This window comes from Rhincodon typus, chromosome 20 (genome assembly GCF_021869965.1).
Source record: "Rhincodon typus isolate 14 chromosome 20, sRhiTyp1.1, whole genome shotgun sequence".
In the NCBI taxonomy this organism is placed as follows: Eukaryota; Metazoa; Chordata; class Chondrichthyes; order Orectolobiformes; family Rhincodontidae; genus Rhincodon; species Rhincodon typus.
In genome coordinates this window covers 15,805,943-15,817,720 of record NC_063351.1, presented here as the reverse complement: position 1 = coordinate 15,817,720, position 11,778 = coordinate 15,805,943, and the positions used below count along the sequence as shown (strand labels likewise).

The 11,778-nt window shown below is 39.2% G+C and overlaps 1 protein-coding gene across 1 annotated transcript in view; it reads left to right on the top strand.

The window, feature by feature from the left end:
• Positions 1 to 11,778, top strand: part of LOC109922832 (RNA/RNP complex-1-interacting phosphatase-like) — a 112,245-nt gene that overhangs the window by 90,883 nt on the left and 9,584 nt on the right. The window contains exons 7-10 of the mRNA XM_020522870.2: positions 3,363 to 3,409; positions 3,498 to 3,573; positions 7,693 to 7,821; positions 8,495 to 8,584. Of these exons, the coding sequence (XP_020378459.1) occupies positions 3,363 to 3,409; positions 3,498 to 3,573; positions 7,693 to 7,821; positions 8,495 to 8,584 (342 nt within the window). The remainder of the gene's footprint in view (positions 1 to 3,362; positions 3,410 to 3,497; positions 3,574 to 7,692; positions 7,822 to 8,494; positions 8,585 to 11,778) is intronic.

Sequence of the window (11,778 nt, the reverse complement as noted above, 5' to 3'; positions counted from 1 at the left end):
AGATAGGTGCCTGTGCCACAGTGCCATTTTCCATATTGTGGCCATCCTCCCTGCAGTCTTTCTCCTGATCCTCACAGGTAGCAAGTACACTGTACCTATTAAATACACGACCTCCTTAAACACACCTAAATCCCCACTACCCTACCTCAGTCAAATCCTCCCTTTCCTGAACCTGTTTTCCTTCTACTTGGATGACATCTGGATAAAATTCCCACATATTGCTCTCCCTTGTATCAGTCTCTCCAAGTTGCAGTTTAGTAATTTTAAACCATAGAAAGTCAAGAATGAGATTGTCCCAAGCAGACATCTACAGGGAACGTCTCGTAATCCACAAGCTTCCACGTTCTGCAGTCCAGGCACAGTATCTGCTCTACCATGTCTTAGGCTAGTTTTATTTAATTCATTCATTAAAGCCTTTCGTCGACGTCTATTTGTAGTCCTGTTAAGTAATTTAATTAGTTATTTACAAATTTGTGGTCCTAGTTTAGATATTTTTTAATCAAATGTTGTTATACTCCTCTGGAACTGGTGGGTTTTGAACCCAGGCCTTCTGGCTCAGATAGGGTCACAATAACTCTGCTACATGACCTCTCTTTGATCCTAGTTTAGACTACTCTGGGTTAAACAATCACTTATCTGCTGCATTAATAGTTCCAGGTTTCAGTGCTCAAGTCATCTTGTCATCTTCTGTCTGACTTTGTAAAACAGCAATACTGAGCATCCTCGGACTCCAGACCAAATTCTCTCTCTCATTTCCCAAATTGATTCTTCGGTTGCCTAATTATTCTTTCTTTAAGTAAATTATTGATTTTACATCACAAGTCCTACCACTTTTTTTTTTCTCTAACTGGTATCGTCATACAATTTTATTTGATAACAATTCTATGTAAAGGTAGTCTAGTCATATAGCATGGAAACAGAAGCATTGGTCCATTTGCCTGAGCCAAGCCTTTGAAAGAGCTATTCAGTTGAGCCCATGTTCATGCACTATCCCTGCAATTCTCTTGCTATTTATTTAATTCCCTTGTGAAAATTATTTTGAATTTGCTTCCAACATTGCACTGCAGTGTTTTGGTGATGTATTTTAGGTCGTGACTTGTGTGCTTAAATAACTGCAACAGCAACTTAAAGTTAACGGAATAAAGCATCTCGAAGGTACTTCCATTGGAGCATTTGGAAGCAAATTTGACACACAACCATGTAAAGCTACCAGAACAAATGGCAAAAAATTGGCCAAAAGTAGGCTTAAAGGTAAAGAGATGGTGAGGTTAGAGCCTTGATGCCTGATGGCGGAGTAATTAAAATTGGGGTTTCTTGAGACCAACGTTAGAGGGGGACAGATAATTTGGAGTATTATGGACTGGAGGAAATGGAGATAGGGAGGGCCGATGTCATAGAGGGATTTGAAAACTGCGGTGATGACTTAAAAATTAAGGTTTTGGTTAACCAGGGTTGACAGTATAGGTCAATGAATACAGTGGTGATGTTTCAATGGGACTTGGTGTGTGTAAGGACCGGGATAATAGGTTTTGGATGAACTTAAGTTGGCAGAAGGTATGATAGCAGAGGCCTGCCAGAGGTGCATTGGAATAGTCATTATTAGAGGTAATCAGGGCATGAATGAGAGTTTCAGTAGCAGGTGAACAGTGTGAGATAGACGTGAGAGAGGTCACCAAAATAGAAATCTGCACTTTGGTGATGTCACACATGACATCATGATTACAAGCATTCAAGTTCAGCCACGGATAATTGCCAGGAAGAAGGATGAAGTTTGTCATGGAGACCAAAGACGGTGATTTCAGTATTCCCAAAGTTTATTCGAGGGAGTTTCTATTCATCCAGCATTGGATGTTGGACACGCAGCCTCATAATTGAAGACGTGGGAGTGTCCAAGGAGGTGGTGTTAACATGAGGTGGGGGTTTGTGAATGTATCCCCAGTTTATCCCTCAATCTTTTGCGAAATACTTTTAAATCTCTGTCTTCTGTTTGTTTACCTACCCTCCTGCCATTGAGAAGATTTTCTCTTTTCAGGAATACCTCGGACGAATCTACTAACCTTCCCTCCTCTCGGGAGAACAATTCTAGCTTCACTACACTTTCCCAATAAACTAAAGTCCCATAACCCTGGTACCGTTATTGTAAATTGCTTTTGTACCCAGCCTGAGCCCTTGGAATCCTTTCTAAAGATGGGTGCCCAAAATTTCGATGCAGTAATCCATCAACTAGGAGTAGAAGAGCAGAGATGTACTGTTGAGGCTGTATGAGTCTCTGGTCAGGCTGCATTTGGAATATTGTGGCAGTTTTAGGCCCTGTATCTAAAGAAAGATGTGTTGGCATTGGAGGGGATCCGGGGGAAGTTTACAAAAATGATCACTGGGACGAAGGGCTTTTCATATGAGGAGAGGTTTGAAGACTCTGGAACTGTACTTTTTGGAGTTTAGTAGGATGATGGGAGATTTGATTGAAACTTGGAGTACTGAGAGGCATGGATTCAGTTGACGGGAGAAGATGTAGTAGGAGAGGCTGGGACCCAAGGGCACAACCTTAGAGTGAAGGGTTGATTCTTTAGAACTGAGATGAGGAATTTCTTAAGCCAGAGGATGCTGAATTTGTGGAACTCTTGCCCAGAGTCTGGATGCCAAGTCATTCAATGTCTTTAAACTGAGAGATTGATATGTTTTTGATTAAATAAGGGTTTCAAGGTTTGACGGGAGAGTGGATTTGAAAAACACATCAGCCATGATCAAATGTTGAAGTAGACTCAATGGGCTGAATGGCCTAACTCTGCTCTTGTATCATATGCTTGTATGATCTGGGCTTTGACCCTTTTAAGGATTTGGCAAAATGTCCTCTGCTTTGTCACCCATTCTGGTTAGAAAACCAAGGATCCCACATGCATTATTTAACAGCTAAATAAATCCAAAAATAACTATTAGTCTCTGTAATGGTCTTATGTGACTATTTAAAGACTTATGTGGTTCATTCATGTCCTTTAGGAAGGAAAACTGCCATTCTTGCTCAATCTGGTTTGCATATATTTCCAGAATGTGTTTCAGTCTTAACTGCCTTCTGAAATGGCCTAGAAAGTCATTCAATTATTCTCAGGAAGATGACCCATCACTCCACGCTCAAAGACAACTAGAGATAAGATATATAAATACTGGCCTTGCCAGTAACCTCCTCTGCTTAGGTATACATTATTTCCTAATATTGGTTATAACTGATTCAGACAGTGCTGTGTAAAATAGTTGACTGAATCTATTATAGCACTTACTCATGATGTTACCCTAAAAACACGAAAATATTTGTGACATGGTTTATATTAAAGTACTGTATTTTTGTTTTTATAAACTGATTAAAGGTACCTTATTGATGTAGAAGAAGTGGACCCTGAGACATCAATTGAACGTATGTATCTTAATTAAGCGAAATCCTTTCATTCAATCATTAAAAAATGGATCTTGAGTGACATTTGCTTGTCGTTTTTAAATTTAAGTTTTCAATACTGCTCGTGGCCACAAAATGGATGGAAGCATATATTTGACTGACCTTCGAAGTGGACCAATGAGAAGGTGATTATATGGCTTCTGAAAAAATTATTTGGTCTTATTCTAGAACTTTATAATTATAATTATTTAACATGCAATTTTGTTGTGTTTTAATCTTAGGATGCTTGGTCAGTCTATCCTGTAAGTAGCTGAGCTATCCATACCAAGAACATTTCAGGTTCAATTTGTAGTTAGCTTCTCAATTAGCATAGTGAAGAGTCACATTTGGATGCAGTGTCCTCTTGTAAGGAGAGAAAAATCAGTCTGGTTTCCCATTCCAAATCACTGTGCAGTAACTTCTACTGGAAGTGTAGAAATTCAATTTGGAGATTGGAGTCTGGCTGTTTACTGTGCTCCTCCAGTCAAATAGTTTTGTCAGATATTCATTCTGTGAAATTTCTTGTGTTAATATTGATCACTTGGTAAGTTACCAAAGGCACTTGCTAGCCATGGAACTTATCCCAGTAAGAAGACTTTGACTGTTCAATTGGGAAAGGGTGACATTTTTTTAAGTGCATTTTTTACCCATAGTTGTGGGCAGATGATCTTGAATTCATATAACATCTTTTAAATTTTTTTTTAAAAAGTGTTGAGGCACTTTGCAGATCAGCTTAAAGGAAACAGATGCAGAACCAAGAAGGGGAAAGCATTAGGTCAAACAATTGAAAGATTTGAAGTTGAAGTGATTTTTAAACATGAAGTGAAGAAGTGGGTGTGGGTTTATAATGGAGTTCTAGAGCGTAACGCCCGGGTGATTGAAGGCTACCAATGATGCAAGCAAGATTTTATATGCAATCAGCAAAACATATTCACAATCACTTACAGGACTGCAGAAGATTGTGCATTTTGAGGGAGTAGTAGCATAGGGAAATTAAGGTAAATAATTTTGAGTACATTTGGAAATAGCAAACAGAATATATTAGCAGAGCCCTGAATTAGCAGGGCACAGTGTTGGAATAATACAGTAGGGTTTTGCTCAAATCATAGTTCACAGAGGGAGGGCAATGAGAGGCCAACAAATAGAACCTGAATTAGTCAAGTCTGGAGGTAACAGTACACCAATTGCAGCCACAACAGGTTAGATGATGAGAGAAGCATGGTGTTGCAGAGCCGGAAGTAGAGGTCTTTGTGCACTTAAGTAAAAGTAGACAATGAGCCACAGGAGTTAAAAAGGCAGTGATGCCTTCCATGCTGGTGAATATCATTGGAGGCACAAAGATCACTTAGTGAGATTCAAACTTGTATGGTAGCAGTAAGGATTGTTGAGTGGCAATGAAGAGCAGGTGTAGGATCAAGAGGACCTTGATGCTAAAGATTGAAGAAATGAAGATTGATTTATTAAGGGGAACAGAAGCTAGTCGCGCCAAGAAGGGGCTAAAAAAGGAGCGATGTACTTGGATTCAAGCCAAGAGGCACGTGTGACTGAATATGGAGGGAATCCTGGATTAGTAAAGATTATATCTTTACATTAAGACGATAGAGGTCTTTTCATCGAGAAAGCAAACAAAAAATATGAACAGACCTAAAGATGAGAGTTGTGGGACAACCATGGAATGACGTTCACTTGTGGATAAGGTGACAGGAAGCTGAAATCGGTCTTGGGGTCACATTTATATACATTAGTGTATATTTAATGTCATTGAGGAAAATGAATATTATCACCAAGTTTGCAGATGTCATAAAAATAGGAGGAAGGCAAGTGGTGAGGAGACCACAGATTCTGCAGAGGGATATATGTAGATAGGTTTAGCAAGTGGGCAAAAACTAGGCAGATGGAAAATATTGTAGGGAAATGTGAGGCTATGTGATTTGGCAAAAAGAATAGAGCAGCTTAATAAATGGAGAAAGATCTCTGGAATAGAGAAATTTGAGTGTTGTCATGTTTGAATCATAAAAAGCTAGTATCAGAGTTCAATAGGATAATAGGGAAGGCAAATTGAATGTTTGAACTAGGGAACTTTTCTAAAACTATACAAGGCAATAGCCAGACCACTGCTGAAATACTGCAGTTTTGGCCCCTCTTCTAAGGAAAGATGTACTGGCATTGAAAGCAATCCACAGAAGGTGAACTAGGCTGATAACTTCAAGTATGGAAGGACTATCTCATGAGGAGTGATCGAGTAGTTTTGGCCTCTGGTCATTGGAATATAGAGGAATGAGAGGCAGTTTTATTGAAACAGACAGGATTCTTAGAGGTCTTAACTGGGTAGATATAGAGAGGTTGTTTCCACTTAGTGGCGAGTCAGAAAACCATTATGAGAGCGGAGAGTCCGGAGATCTGGAAAATGACACGAGAGGAGAGAGGCCTCAGAGACTGGGAAAAGGGCCTGACTGGAGTGGGCCAAGAGCCGTTAAATAGTGAGGGGGAGAGGCCCATAAGCTAGAAAACTGTCCCAGACCAGAGACAGTCAAGAGCATAAAAACATGCAAGACAGGAGAGGCCTAAAAGCTGGAATAGAACACCAGACTGGAGATTGTTGAGAACCAGAAAACAGCACTCGACCAGAGAGGCATAAGGGCCCTAAGGAAATGAACCGGCGGAGGATGAATAAGAAAGCTTTAGAGAGATATGGGACTAGCTCAATATGAGGAACCCTGATCAGCATGGACGAGCTGAAAGGAAATGTCTGTTTCTGTGCTTTATGACTGTAAGCTTTATAGGCTGTCTGGTTCAGAGTTACTACAGAGGAGGTAACATCAAGTACCACTGAAATTGTAGAACATCAGCCAAAGCATTACTGAATGTTGAACTAAAATGTCCATTGGACTCTAAGTCAGAGGAGGAATGGAAAATTGACCAAAAATCCAATGGAATTCATGAAAGAAAGTTCAAAGTATCTTTAGATACCAGCAGAAAAGACTCAAGAATTTAAGGGACTAATGGAAATGGTAGGTGGATAAAATGAAGTGCAGAAATGGGAGTGAAAATCAGAATGTGATTGAAAGAAATGGAAAGAATAATTAGAACAGAAAGAAGGGATGATGTTGGTAAAACCATTTTTTTTAAACTAGAGGGCTACATATTGCTCAAGATGAAAATATTTCTGATGTATAACTAAAGCAGCGCAGGGGATTAAACTGGAAATGGAAACAGGAACTGAAATAGTAAGGGCAGCATCATGCTTTTTTAAATGTCAGTAAAGCTGGTGGATATTTGTGTTTGGTCATGTTATAATACAGAAGGAAGTACAGGTAACACTCATAACACTAGTCAAAGAACTTATGAACTATTGACTAAAGAAAGCCGTAACAATGTTTGAATTTGATGGCAAAGTATAAAAACGAATTCAATATCTCTGGTCACTTATTGCCCAGAACCAGATAAATAACAATCGAGGTGGCTGGATTGTTGTAAAAATCCCATTAATCACTAGTAAACTGTAGGGGAATAGCATATTCTGGGATTATTTTCCTTTGCATATATACTAGATATTTTTCTTCGGGGTGTGTGTGAATACACCTTGATTTCCTCCCCTTTAAGGAAAGACTGATGCTTATAAATAAAGAAGAAAAAATGCAAACAATTTTACACTCTGTGCAACAGGTCTGATAGAGGATTTTAATTAAGGATGGCATGATGTTTGAGGTGTGAATCCTTCAGATTCAATGAAGAACCTGTACTAAACTGGTGTTGTGTACACAGCTTCTGTGCTGCTTTATGTTTTTGTTTCTTGTTGCCCTCTGCAGTTGCCTACTAATTATAAACAATTGTTGCAGAACATGATCATGAGAGTGACGTTACTTGCACTGATCCAAGTGACGGATGAAGACCAGACATGCCACAAATGTCTGGGAACTGGTGTCCAAGTTAGGATAGCTGACCCTCGGGCAGTCAGGCAACAATTTGGTATAGTTGTAACTCCTCATATAAATTTGCCAGCTTCCAAATATCCCAATCAGTGGATGTTTGCTGTCCCATGAATGGGATGTATGACATGGCCTAGAAGGGTCTTAACATTGACCCCAAAAGCCCTTAAGTGTTCCATGACTTCAGGTCAGCCAAAGCTAGGGAAACCTGACTTCTAGCTAGTACTCTTTTCCTCAATTGTGTGTTTCTTATTTTGAACAGACTTGTCATGTGTGTATATATATATTTGCTATTGTGTATATATATTTGCTATTGTTGAATCTCTCTATTTACAGTAATTTAGGAATTGACGTGTTTGATGCAGAACCAGAACCAGAACCAGAACCAGAAATACTGGAGCCTTTCCCTTCATATTCTTATAAAGGACCACATGGCCCGAGACCACTGCTTGATGATTTTCCAGAGTAAGGAATTAAATTTACTTTTCCGTAGATGATGTGGAACTGTTACGTATGAAATATTTCAGCACCGTTTTATAAATTTTTGTTTCTAATTCAGACTTTTAAATTAAAGGAATTTTTGTATCTTGGAAACAACTATGTTTGTAAGACCTTTGGAATACACAAGTATCTTCATAAGGAAAGTGTGTATTAAATATCTGCTCCGTAACTATTTGTGAAAGATGTTTTGTAGGAGTTAGAGTTAGGTAGTACTTAACTGTTCCCATTAAAACCTCCCATTTTTGGAGGTTTGGCACATTTGGCAATTTCCTGTGTTTTGACTGGGAGCCTTGTTCTGGGGTATAAATCTGGATCAGATTTATCAGCAGAGACCAAACCAATATGGGATTATGATATAAATCAGTCAAGCTACTCTGAGCCATGACAATGTTTTACAATGAAATACTTCCCTTCTGTGGTCCTTCGAATCATTTCCTTTTACACTCTGAACAAGTTACACATGCAACTTCATCCCAACGTTTATATAGGTTTTACTTCTGTGTATACATTTGTAGCAGTTAGTTTTAGAAATTTACTCATGACAGATATCATTTCACTTGTTAGTCATCTAGTATCTGTGTGATGTACTAAGAAACCAAATAATACTGCTTTTCTCTCTCTTTCACTGTGAAATAAGACCAGATTCACGACGTGGACCATCATATGGAGCTCTACCTCTTTCAGCTAGAGATTTTGATGCTCCCCCTTATAATAGGTGGCATGACAGGTAACCGCTTTCAGTACTTGCATCTGTTTGCTTTGTTAAGCTAAGTGGGGTCATAAGAACAGAAGTTGGCTATTTACCCTCTGAAGCCTGTTCAACTATTGCGAGCTCTCAAATGATCTGTGACCTAATTTCATAGGTATCTTTGCTCCATAACCTTTGTTTAGCAAAATCTCAGTTGCAGCAAGGATATTTTTTTCCCCACAATATGTTAACTTTTAGATTGCCGGCTGGTCTATGAAATTCACATTCTCTCTGGTTCATATATTTTTGTAACACAGCAGGTCAGGCAGCATCCGAGGAGCAGGAAAGCTGACGTTTTGGGTCCGGGACCCTTCTTCTGAAGTGGGAGCCGTTTCTGAAGAAGGGTTCTGACCCAAAATGTCAGCTTTCCTGCTCCTCTGATGCTGCCTGGCCTGCTGTGTTCCTCCAGCTCCACATTGTGTTATCTCTGACTCCAGCATCAGCAGTTCTTACTATCTCATATTTTTGAAATTTTTTAACACTCTAGTACAAAAAAAGTCACTACAGAAACAGATTAGTTGCTTTTATCTTATCAATAAAGAATTAATTGCATGTTTTTACTGAAGTTTTATGATCTGCTTATTTCTGTTATATCTTTTGTTGTCTGTACCTTGTCTTTGCTTTAAAGTTTCATAAAGGAAACGTTAAGCATTGAAAATTCTGATATTTTAAATTTCAAAAGAATAACTGTTAAATGCTTTACTTGTTGACTGCTTCTTTTTGGCTTCTGGCGTGTAAATTATTATGGTCTGGTCTGGTCTGATGTGATGGGTCTGGTCTGGTAATAGACTCCTACAGCACAGAGACAGGCCCTTTGGCTCAAACTGGTCCATGCTGACCAAAATGTCCATCCACGCTAGCCCCATTTCCCTGCATTTGGCCCATATGCTTCTAAACCTTGCCTATCCATGTATTAATCCGAATGCCTTTTTAAATGTTGTTAATGTACCCACCTCAACCACTTCCACTGGCAGCACATTCCATACCCGTACCACCCTCTGTGTAAAAAAAAAAAAAAAAAAAAGTTGGTCTCCAGGTTCCCATGTATTCTTTCCCCTCGTATCTTAAACTTTAGACCCTTTTAGTCCTCGATTCCCCAACCCTGGGAAAAAGACTGAGTCTATTCACCCTGTCCATGCCTCTCATGATCTTATACACTTCTACAAGATCCCACCTCAGTCTCCATACTCAATGCTTTGACTGATGAAGGCCAGCATGCCAAAAGCTGCCTTCACTGCCCTTTCTACCTGTGACTCCACTTTCAGTGAACCATCCACCTGAACTCCAAGGTCCCTCTGTTCCACTACACTCCTTAAGGCCCTACCATTCACCATGAAACTTCTTGATTTGACTTTCCAAAATGCAACCCCTCACACTTACCTATATTAAAATGCATTTGCCATTTCTCAGCCCACTTCCCCAGCTAATCAATATCCTGCTGCGATTTCTGATAACCATCCTCTTTATCCGCAATACCACCTATTTTAGTGTCATCCTAAAACTTACTTATCATGTCTTGTACATTCTTATCTAAATCATTGATATAGGTAACAAACAGCAATGGGACCAGCACCAACCCCTGAAGCACACCACTAGTCACAGGCCTCCGGTCCAACAAGCATCCTTCTTCTATTACTCTCTGCTTCCTACCATCAAGCCAATTGTGTATCCAATTTTCCAGCTCTCCATAGATTCCATGCGATCTAACCTTCCAGAGCCAGCCTACCATCTGGCCTTACTGAAATCCATGTAGACTACATCAACTACCCTGCCCTCGCCAGTCTTCCTGGTCACTTCATCAAGGAACTCTCAACAAATTTGTGAGGCATGATCACCCATGCTGACTACTCCTAATCAAACCCTGTCTTTCCAAATGCATGTATATCTTATCCCTCAGAATCTTCTCGAGTATCTTACCTGCCACAGATGTTAAGCTGACTGGTCTAAAATTCCCAGGTTTTTCTTTGCAGCCCTCCTTGAATGATGGCACAACATTGGCTACCCTGTAGTCTTCCGGGACATCACCTGTGGTTAACGATGATGCAAATATATCCACCAGGGCCCCTTGCAATTTCTGCTCCAGCCTTTTGCAGAGTTCTTGGATATATCTTGTCAGGACCAGGAGATTTATCCACCTTCATACATTCTTATACTTCCAATAGTCTGGTCTGAGATTTCATATTTTTAGTGTTCTTACTGTTAAGTGTGTCTTGTTACAAATCAGTGTCCAATATTAAGACTAAAAAAAGTTTATGTAGCACAAATTATCTTTCCACTTGAACAGAAATTTCTTGACTGTGAATATCCTTTGTCTGTTCATGCTGGCAAAATGCTATTTGTAGTTGAGTTTGAATTACTTTAGCAATGAGGAAAAACAAATACATGATAGGTATTGTACCACCTTTTATACAAGTGCACATCACCAAATAGATGCTCATATTTAACTTTCAAATAGTTCTTGTCTAAAGTATATTTATGACACATTGTGTTTTTAGAGCAGCAAATGTGACCTTACTATGATACTATATTGCATTCAAACGTAATGCAGAATTCTAAATTCTGAACCTAGGGTCTTAAATCAGAAAGGAAGAAATTATAAAGGTATGAAGGGCAAGTTGGCTTAATTAGATTGGGAAAATATGCTAAAAGATTTGACGCAGATGGCTAGTATTTAAATACTACACGGAAACAATATATATTACTTATAGGCACAAGCACTCAAAGGAAAAGAAAATCAAGTGTAGTTAATGAAACAAGTTGCAAGATTGAAATAGATCAAATTAAGTGATTATAAGGATTCCAGCAATGTAAGCCTGAGGATTACGAGCAAGTTAGAATCCAGCAAAATAGGATCAAAAAATTGAGTAAAAAAGGAAGTATGAATGCAAATTATCAAGAACCACAAGGTAAACTCCCAAAAGTTTCTCTAGAACTATGAAAAGGAGAAGATTTGCTACGACAAATGTGGGCCTAATACAGGTGCAGACAGACTATTTTGTCTTGGAGAACAGGGGGCTGGCAAAGAAACCAAACAGTTACTTTGCATCTGCCTTAGCAGAAGATAAAATGCCCATGAGCATGTGGTGACCAAAGGGCTTGTTAAACTGAGGAACTAAAAGAATTAACATTAAATAGTTCAGAGATAGTAGGAACTGCAGATGCTGGAGAATCCG